This window comes from Tiliqua scincoides, chromosome 1 (assembly GCF_035046505.1).
Source record: "Tiliqua scincoides isolate rTilSci1 chromosome 1, rTilSci1.hap2, whole genome shotgun sequence".
NCBI classification, from domain to species: Eukaryota; Metazoa; Chordata; class Lepidosauria; order Squamata; family Scincidae; genus Tiliqua; species Tiliqua scincoides.
In genome coordinates, this window is record NC_089821.1 from 211,782,028 (window position 1) to 211,792,470 (window position 10,443).

The following is a 10,443-nucleotide window of genomic DNA, read 5'->3' on the forward strand; positions in this document are numbered from 1 at the left end:
GATAACTAGATTGCCAGATGATGAAGACTGGAATGTGTAAGAATAGATGGGTTCAGAACAGCACTTGAATGCAGTCCAGGAGGAGGAGGTGGCAGCGGCTTTGCAGTTCCGCCGCTGTCCATTCCTCCTCCTTGAAGGCTCAGCCTCCAAGGAAGAGGGAGTGAAGTGGCAGCAAGATCACAAAGCCACTGAAAGAGGAGGAGGAGGAGGCTTACATGCGACCATGCTGGTGCTGCTGCCTTCTCCCGCTACTGCCTTCTTGGCTGGGCCTCACATGGCACCTGCATCCAGCCTGGCACTCAAGCCCCCCACTTGCTTACTAGATGCCATGACCCTGGCAAGTTTGGGAACCACTGGACTAGACTAATGTACCATTGTAAAATGTGGCTTGTCCACCATTGACTGACCCAGCCCACTGAACACAGTGGAACAAAGACCCAGTCTAAATGATACAAATGCTGTGCAACAATTAAATCATGCAGTTCAGTCACGGATGGGTTGAGGTAGATTCCTGAGGTGGAATTTGTTACAGCTGTTCGTGTTATAAATTACCCTAGCCGTTTAGTGCACAGATTAAAAACACCAGTGGTGTTTGCAGTTCCCCAAATGAACCTGAAAGATTGCCTCTTCCCAGGTCACCTGGAGGAGGGGAGTGAATAATTCTGAAACGTGGTTCTCTAAGTTTAGCCAGCCAAAGAGAACTCTGACCTCAGATATTTACTATATAACATGAGACTTGTCCAATCCAGAATGCTATGGAAGGTTCCTTTTGTGGACCCCTATGTTGGCTATTTCTGGGGGGGGGGGGAAGAGGGAAAGAGCAGACATTAGCTGGGATTTAATGGGAAGGAGCAGGGTATGTTGATATTTTAACATTTAGCTGCAAGTGTGTTGGCATGTTTAAATTGTTGTCGACTTCTCTGAATCGTTACAATTACATTTCAAATAAACTGCATATTATTTACCAACTTCAGGTTTCATCGTCCATAATTGTTTGAAACTATCCTGTAGTCCAGACACAAATGTCCTTCCTGAGAAAGCAGCATCCCAAAAACAGATTACATTGGAACTGGAACGTCTCTGGCAATTTAATCTGAAGTCCCTGAAGAAGGTGGCCCTCACATTTAATGAGACATGACTAGGATAGAATCCTGGGAGAATCATGGAAGTGGCCTTGGAATACAAGAGACATGACTAGGATAGAATCCTGGGAGAACCATGGAGGTGGTCTCGGAATACAAGAGAGGAAACAGTTGAGGCCATCTTATTCAGAGTAATTGATACAGAGCTTTTTCGCCTTGACTAGAAAGGATGAACTGAAGAGAATTCTTCCCAAGATGCAATAAGATCCATTTTCCAATAGGGTGGGAACAAACAGAGCTGAGTATTTGCATCTCAGTCAGCAAATGCACGTTAGAGGAAAATTGTTAGCGTTCTCCACGGAAGTAATTTAATGATGTACAGGGTGGCCGATATCCGCAGATCCCATATTCGCAGATTCACTTATCCATGGATTGGGTCTGCACATGCCCCCTCCAGAGGGATCTCTGAACCCGGCAGGGAAAAAAGTCACATCTGGTTTCCTCTGTGAAACCGGAAGTGATGTTTTTAATGCCTTATAAGGCAGTAGGTGGCCTGGGGGGCTTACCCGGACCTCCCAATGCCTTAATAAGACATTAAAAACATCACTTCCAGTTTCATGGAGAAACCAGAAGTTACTTTTTCCACTGTTGGGCTCAGTCTGAGCCCGGTAGAGGCTGCAGACGGATATCCATGGGCTCTGTTAGGCTCAGCTCCCCTCACCTCTGAAGAGTGGAGGGAGGTGTTCACCTGTATCCGTGATTTCATTTGACCACGGGGGGGTTCCGAAACAGAACCCCCATGGATACAGGGACATGCCTGTATTTGAATATTGGATAACCTCTGAGAAGTTCACACTCAGATGTGAGCAATTCCAGTCAGGTAGCAAGCCACCAAATTCTGTTTTCATGAACCGTACTTACAGTATAGTCATGGAATTTAGTGCCCATGAATGTGTCAGTAATTAGCCTGAGCTTGATTCATAGGCATTGTTATAAATTATGACTGACATGCTTTGAAAAAGTATGTTAAGGCTGCAGTCTTGGACATGGCTAATCACACACACATATATAAAATATATATAATTTTTTAAAAAGAAAACCATGAGTCCTGTTTAGTCATGGATAATTTGGGGGGGGGGGGGAATTGAGACAGTAAGAAATCAGTGCAAAGATGCAGGCTTTTAAACAGCATAATTTTAAAGTCATGGCCAAAGTGGTGGTTTCTAACCTTGCTTAGGCAAACACTGACAATCAAATTTTGAAGCCAAAATTAGAAACAAAAGTGAACTAAGCGGTGTATCAAGTGTTTTTGAACTGTAAAATATGGTGGTTGTTGTTTTTTTAACTTGAGTAATGGTTATAGATCCTTTGGAACAGGGTAGACAACATAAGGTTTAGGGGCTGTATCTGGCCTGCCAACACTTTCCCTCTGGCTTTTCACCTCAGTGTTGCTACCGTGTGCCAACATATCAGAAGCAGGCCATTCCAGGGCTGAAAAGTGGTGGGTGGGAGGAGCTTTTTACTGTAGGAAAAGCTCTGGCAGATCACATTAAAGCCTGTGGACACTGCATTGCCTACCTATTTGGGACTATCTGTAGAGAAAACTATCATGGGCACAGTCCTCCTTTGTGCAGAGGCTGCATCTGCTTGTGGAGGTATCCCTGTAAAACATTTTAGAGCCCTGTTTCTCACATGCTCACAGACAGCACATCAGGGATCCTAGAGAACAGGAGGCTTCTGTGCACTTCCTGTATCTTTTTCCAGCTCACTTCCTCTGCTTAACTAAGGGTGCAGTCCTAACCCACTTTCCAGCACCAACATAAGGGCAATGCAGCTCCGAGGTAAGGGAACAAGCATTCCCTTACTTTGAAGAGGCCTCCGTGAGTGCCCCCTATCTGCAGGATGCAGCACACATCCCATTGGCACAGCTATGCCAGTACTGGAAAGTTGGTTAGGATTTGGGCCTAAGTAAAAGAGGGAAGGTTGGAGGGGGATGGGGAAGGTGCACACAAAACTCCCCCAAACAACTTGGTGCACCTAAGTGTGAGTGTGCCAAGGAATTGAAGGGGGGTGGTGGAAATGGAGCTCTGTGGTGCTTAATGAGGATTCCTCAACACATGGGCTCAGTGTGTACACAGGACAGGATTGTGCTATATGTATATTAACAAAATCCTCCTGGAGGGCCTTGTAAAAACTACAGGAAATCCTTGAAACCTACAGCCTGTATTTGTTGTGTGGGAATAAATGCGAAGCAAATTGTCTACTTTTATACTATCTTGTAATTGTATTTGTGAATACATTATTAATTAAATTTAAATAGTATGAGGTGGTGTGAAAGGCAATATGTGCTTTTATTATGTTGGCCCTAATTATGGTGGCTTGTTATAAGCCCTATGACATTGTTTACACTAAAATTGTCTTATATTAGCACTTATTTATCCTTTTAATGTACACAGTGAAACTTCTGGGCCTGAAATACACAAGGGCATGCATTGCAGTATTACAATATATATATGCTATTTATCCTTTTCTGTGTATGTACATACTACAATTTATTTTTGTCCATGTGCCCTGTTTAGTTCTTAATTATTATAAAAGATATGTATTTTTTTCAGGCAATAAATGGTCTGTGTAGTGTGTTTTTTTAATAACCTTGTGTGTATTATTTCTCTGGGCAATTTTTAATTTGTCTGAAATTGTTAAAAAGCAAAAACGCAAGATAGCTGCTAATATTGAACCTTGCTAAAATTAGAACATTACATCTGCATTAAGTGCAGTGGGCTCTATTTTTGTTTTCATAAGATTAAAAGGAACTATTTAAATAGAATATGATACATTTATGCTTTAACTTCCAAATATTGGGTGGAAACAAATAAATATTAGTAACAGGATACCAGTAATAACGAAACTGCCGAGTAATTCTTGTAGTAAATAAAAATAGCCCGTGGTTATCTGTCTCTTTATTGTCACCAGGAAAGTGGCTTAAGACATATAGTGAAGCTTGTCTATAATGCTGCCATATAACATAGGCAGTGTTATAGAATTATAGTCCATCCTGTGAAATTATACCCTGTTGACAGCAGCACAATTCACTAAGAAGGGGCAGCCCAATCCTGAGCTGCCTGGCGCACAGGGCTGCAGCGGTGCTGAAAATGGCTGCTGCTGCATCAGTGCACTCCAGACAGCCACCGCTGCCTCCTCAGGAGAAGGGGACTTTTGTCCTCTTCCCCTGGGTAAGGCGAGTAGTCCCGCAATGGGGCTACTTGATTCTAGTGACCTAAGGGTCGGCATAGAATAAAGAGCCTCCTTGTGGAGCGGGTGGCCCAAAATGGAGGCTCAGAATCCAGTGGAACAAAGCTCCACCAGTCCTGCATGCCCAATATATAAATGTATATAATGTAAATAATACTATATATTTAAAATACAAAGACAAGAGAGTAATGAAATTGTACTACTTCACATTCTAGGGTAAGTTGAGATAACTTCTTTGGACTGAATTGCTCAGCATTAGATTTTGAACAACCTCCTGGTCCTGTGCATATTGCATCAAGTACTTTTGTGAATTGCTGTGGCATGTAGGAAAATATTGCACATGGAAGCATTTGAGTGGCCAGCTACATACACCTCAGCAAGGGAAATCAAACAGTGAGTTCTGCTAAAAAGGAGAGGCTAATGAATGGCCAAGTGAGCCCTTGGAAATCACAAAAAGAAACAAAAGCCATCCTGACCATATGGAAATTTCACACATAATCAGATTAGATAAAAAGAATCATGTGATTAGTGTCTTCCTTTCACTGTTGACAATCAGATTATTTGCGATACGTTTAGGAAACTGTCATTTTCTAAATCAACTTCTATACTTGCTGCCACAGTACTGAATATATGAATATCTATGGAGGCATTGCTTTTCTGCAGTCAGCTTACAGTGGAAGTAAAATTATGGTTTCACACATCATTTAACCTATTTCTGCCTAGCCCACAACTGTACACATTTGATTCCTGTTGCATATATGCAACGTTGGGCAGAAATGGCTTTTAATACAGTGCTATAATGTTAATCAACAGCCATCTCTGTGGTCAAGTCATATGATGTTTCCACAGAAGCTATGTTCAGTAAAGGTCCCCTGTAACTTTAACTAGAAGCTTGCAATTTTTCTCCTTTCATTCCTATTCAGTGAAGCCAATTAATTGCCATTTCCTATTTTCCCTTTAATTATTATGTTCATCTCAGTAGTGTGTGTGTGAAAGTGAGGGAAACAGCACTACTTTGCAACTAAAAAAAGAAAACTTAATGGGAGGAAACCAGTAATTACTTTCCCCCTCCCTGCAGCTAGTAATTAGAAATTATTAATTATAGTCCACTTAAGGGACAATTTAGCAGCCATGCTGAAAATGATGCAATTAGAGGCAGAAGTTGCAAGGATGAAGCTTCTATCTAAAGGCACAGTACCACCAAAACTGCTACTAATGCTTTCTTAGGACAAAATCCTATCCAATTTTCTAGTATGGTGCAGCCATGCCAATGGGGCATGTGGTGCATCCTGTGGTGGTGGGGCAGTCATAGAGACCTCCTCAAGGTATAGGAACATTTGTTCCCTTACCTCAAGACCACATTGCGGCTGCACCGGTGCTAGAAAGTTGGATAGGATTGGGCCTTTAATCTACACTGCATATGCTGGCACTGCAATTGCCTTTTAAATGTAATAAATTGATATAAAGATCTTTTTTTAAAAAGGGGGGGCAATACTGTTCAACAGAGTGTAATGATTCTGAAATCCTGATGTATGGATTCTTCATAAGGAGTGAAAGAAAAGTTGCTTCCATATCAGCCACTTTGTGAGGGAATAAAAGTTCTCTATAGAAAATATGCATAGCCCAAAACTAGGGTATTGGACAAAATTGGGCATTTGTTTGACAGATTACATAAAATTTACCGAATACTTTCTGTGGCTAATATCCATGACTTCTTCTGGATCCTAACAGCAACCCTTCCTTGCCATTTGCAGACACACATGCACATGCTTGTACACCCACCCATGCTTGATTTTGTCTATGGAAGACAATATAGTGACATCATCAGGCTTTCAGTGGATTTCCTGACTCAGTTGAATGCCTCAGTGGGTCTGGTAGCAATGATCTTGTTGGATGCTGCTGAGAAAGCTTGATACATTCAGTAATTTCTGTTGAGTGCTCTTGGTGTGCTGTGTGAATTGGTAAAATTGTTGCATGTTTCTCCACAATTTTGAGTAATCGTTAGTAATTTCACCTCCTGCTTATCTGGGGAGGAGCACTATACAAAGCTGCCACATTTTGTCACTTCAGTTTTCTCTTGCAGTCACTGGCTATAACCCAGGGATGTGCTCCAGTCACTGAACCTGAGTCACGTCAGCGACCCCTTGACTCGTGAGCCATAGCACACACCATCGCAATTGGACTCAGAAAATTTTGAGTCATTTTGAGTCGAGTCATGAGTCATTTTGAGGAACAAGTCCTTGAGCAAAAAATAAAAAAACCTTAAGCCTTCCTCAACCCACTCTTAGCCCCTGCCTCCTGGAACCACATACCCTCATCCTACCACCAGCCCCTGACTCCTGCAACCACCTACCCTCATCCCACCACATCTGCTGCTGACATCAATCTGACGGCAGACTTCCAGATCACCCAAAAGGTAAAAAAAAAGTGAGCAAGAACACACACCCTAGGTACTTGAGATAGAGACTCTGAGTCTTTGACTCTTTTCTGAGTCACTGACCCCAAGGCGAGTTGGAATCAGTGATGTCCATTATTTGAGTCAACTCGTAGTCAAAAACAGCATTTTTGTGTGAGTCGAGTCATTTTGAGTTGAGTGCCTATCCCTGCTTGATCATTAGGCAATATGATTTGATAAAAGGAATATACATGGCTGAAGGTGAGCATGAGATAATTCTCCACACTCATACCTTATTATTTGTCAGTGCTCCTTCTACTTATGCCTCTCAATTTGTTGATTTTGTTGATCATAAGGGCAATCTGTCCAGATATTTCATTATCGGCTCATCATGCCGCTAGGTAAAAGTGCCCATTGGTTCATGTTGGAGGAATGATGCTTTGATTGGTGCCGAGCCAGCTTACTTTAATTAGATATGATAGTGCCACAAGACAGCAACAGAGATGATGAATATGGTTTATTGGGTCAGTTAAAACAGGATTTGGACAGATGGAACTCTGCCACCGAGTACATGGAACAGAGTTAACACCCAAAATGAACATCATCCCACACATGATCTATATTCTCCATGGACTACCTATTTATGTACCAAACTCGTATTTTGTTAAGAGAGCAGTTTACATAAATATTTGGCATATAACCACCCCCTCCCTCCATGAGCAGATTGGCAGCTGTTATTCTGGCCTAGGAAGGGGCCAGGAAAGTTTACCATAGTTCTTCCCATTTCACTGAGTCCATTCCCAGACAGAATGGACCCCTAAAATCATAACTTTAGACCAACTTTTGGATCAAAATGGAGACTTTCATTTGGAGCCCTGTAAGCTATATACCAATGATTCTCAAACTTTTAGTATAGGGACCCACTTTTTAAGTGAGAATCCACTCAGGATCCATGTCAGGATCCACTGGAAGTGATGTCATGACCGGAAGTGACATTTTCAAGTAGGAAAATTTTTAACAACCCTAGGCCAGTGGTTCTCATGTTTAGCACTGGGACTCCCTTTTTTAGAATGAGAATCTGTCAGGACCCACCAAAGTGAACTCATGACTGGAAGTGAGATCATGAAGCAGGAAAATTTTTAATAATTCTAGGCTGCAATCCTACCCACACTTAGCCAGAAGTAAGTCTCATTTATTATCATTGTTAAAAGCAAATGCATAGTAGCCTATTAAAAGTACAGAGCTGTACTTTTTGCCAGATGTAGTCACATACCATGGTAGCATCAAGTCTAATATATTAAAAATAAAATATTGAAATGGGACCCACCTGAAGTGGCTTGTAATCCATCTAGTGGGTCCCGACCCACAGTTTGAGAAACACTGCCCTAGACTGCAATCCTATACACACTTATCCAGGAGTAAGTCCCATTGACTGTTACTGTTAAAAGCATATACATATTAGTCTGTTAAAATTGCAGATCAGTAACATTTCCCCAAATGCAGTCACATACCATGGTAGCATCAAGACTAATATATTAAAAATAAAAAGTGAAATGAATGGGAAACCACCTGAAAATGGCTCGCGATGCACAGTTTGAGAAACACTGCTATATATAATACACCTGAGAAAACACATTGTGTTACATCTGTTGGCAAGTGTCCTTGGACTGACAGTCCCAAATTCACCACCACACATATACATATGACAGGGTGCGATTTGCTGCAACTGGGACAGGATTTCAGCTTTGGGCAAACTTTAGATGCAGAGCTTCTGCTCTCTAAATGGAAGTCCCCCATCCCAGTCTCCAATAGGCATGCACTGAAAAGGCTAAGTTGCCCACCCTCCAGGACAGGCCTTGAATCTCCATGCATCAATCTCTAAATGACTACTAAAGCATTCCTGAAGATTTTTAACAGAGCCTCCAGGAATATCCAATGTTGCATTATGTTGGAAAAAAACATTTCCAGTAATAACTTCAGCAATCCTTGTCTTGGTCCTGCCTTCAATTAAACCATAAAATGATTGCTGTAAGGCAGAAAAGGAACCGTATAAATATGTTAAAATGAAAATAACAAGCAGCAGACTGACAGTGGGATGATGGAGTACAATGATGCCCACATTACAAGATCAACCTTTGCCTCAAAAGTTTCCTAGGTCCTGGATCTGGCAGAAAGTGCACTGTGTCCTTCTTCCATTTTGTGTTCTGCCTATCCCCATATCTTATTTAGAAACAGGTTTATTGAGCATAGAGATAGCCTTAAGTAGTCCTATTTTAATATCACTTCTGCAACAGCTAGAGATGTTTCCCAAGTGCTTTTTGACATCACAAAGGAAGCTTAGCTGTTGACATCATCTGGGTGGATCAAAGGTTAACCCTTTCTATGAGGAGAGTTATGCATGCAAGAAAAATTCAGTCCAGGGTCCAGTAGAGCTTTATTTTATATGTGCTTGTCCAATTTTTTTCTTGTTCAGGGAGAAGTGCTGAGGGGAGAATCTTTGGGCACAATGGATACCTTTCATTCACAACTGAGAAATTCAGCTCTCTATATGCAAAGAGTTAAAATTTAAAATTTGAAAATGAGTGGTAAAAGGTTTCAGGGGAGCAATGTTACCTGGAGGCTGATGATATCTCTGCAATATTTATTTATAAATCAACAGGTGTGTGCTTTAGATGCGATTAGGTAGCACATGTTGCTATCGAAGCAACATGAGCTACAACTATTAGGTGCCAATGTCAGCTTCCATTGCAGCCTTAGATTAATCCCAGTTCAGTCTCTGTGTCTTTCAAAAACTATGGTCCGTGCTGCCTTTATCTTCTTCACTGAACACACTAAGGGAGAAGTTAGTTTACACCTTGGTGCTGAGTGCCCCAGAGACTTGTTAAGAACCTTAAACTAACTCTCTGGCAATTACTTAACAAAAATCTGGGTCCCATCTTCCCCCAGAAATTCAGTCTCCCGGATTTTTAGTGTAACACACAGCTTGCCAACTAGAATTCTATTGTATAGGAGCAGTTGATCTAGTACTGAAATTAGAATTCTTGCTCACTTCAGGGACATGCTGTGATTTCTTGTGCTGGTGAGGCACAAATGTCACAGCACCCCATGACCCAGAAGTGACATCACTTCTGAGTCACCGCCAGATGTGACGCCTGGCCACGTCTGGAGATGTTCTGATGGCTGGAGAGGATGCGCATGAAGGCCTTCTGAGGCCTCCAGAGGCTTTAAAAAGCCTCCAGAACTGACTTTTTTTGCTTGCTGGGTCCTTTAAGGGACTGGCCAGGGTCACTGCCTCCCCTGCCTCTAATGACCACATGTCCTTGGCTCACTTCTTAATTGGAACATTTCTTAATTCTTTCTCTCTCTCCACCTTACTTACATTGAAGTGTATCTACCATTTTGCTGCCCATTCTCCAGTTCAGATAGATCCTTCTAAATTTCTTCACAATCTAGTCTAAATCTCACCACTTGAAATGAGTGTTTCAATTGACCTCACCCTCACTCAGCCAGCCTGGGCCCACTTCTTCTCTGCCCTGTCTCTCTTGACTTTTGCCAAGGGTTCTTCGGATCATTTGCCTGGCCATTTCTCATAACATACCTGAAGATGTTTTAGAGTCACGTTTACAAATTACAGACAAGGAATTCTCTGCTTTGCCTTCCTACACAGTTGTAAAACTATTGAAAATCACAGTCTTCAGCTATGAAATCTTACAC

General features: G+C 41.8%; 1 protein-coding gene across 2 annotated transcripts in view; it reads left to right on the plus strand.

The window, feature by feature from the left end:
- The window catches only part of PHACTR2 (phosphatase and actin regulator 2), a 65,689-nt gene extending 61,974 nt beyond the window's left edge, over window positions 1-3,715 (plus strand). For both annotated transcript variants that reach the window (XM_066615275.1, XM_066615284.1), the window contains exon 12: window positions 975-3,715. In XM_066615275.1, coding sequence (XP_066471372.1) covers window positions 975-990 — 16 coding nt within the window. In that variant the 3' untranslated portion in view covers window positions 991-3,715. The remainder of the gene's footprint in view (window positions 1-974) is intronic.
- The last annotated feature ends 6,728 nt before the right edge of the window (window positions 3,716-10,443 follow it).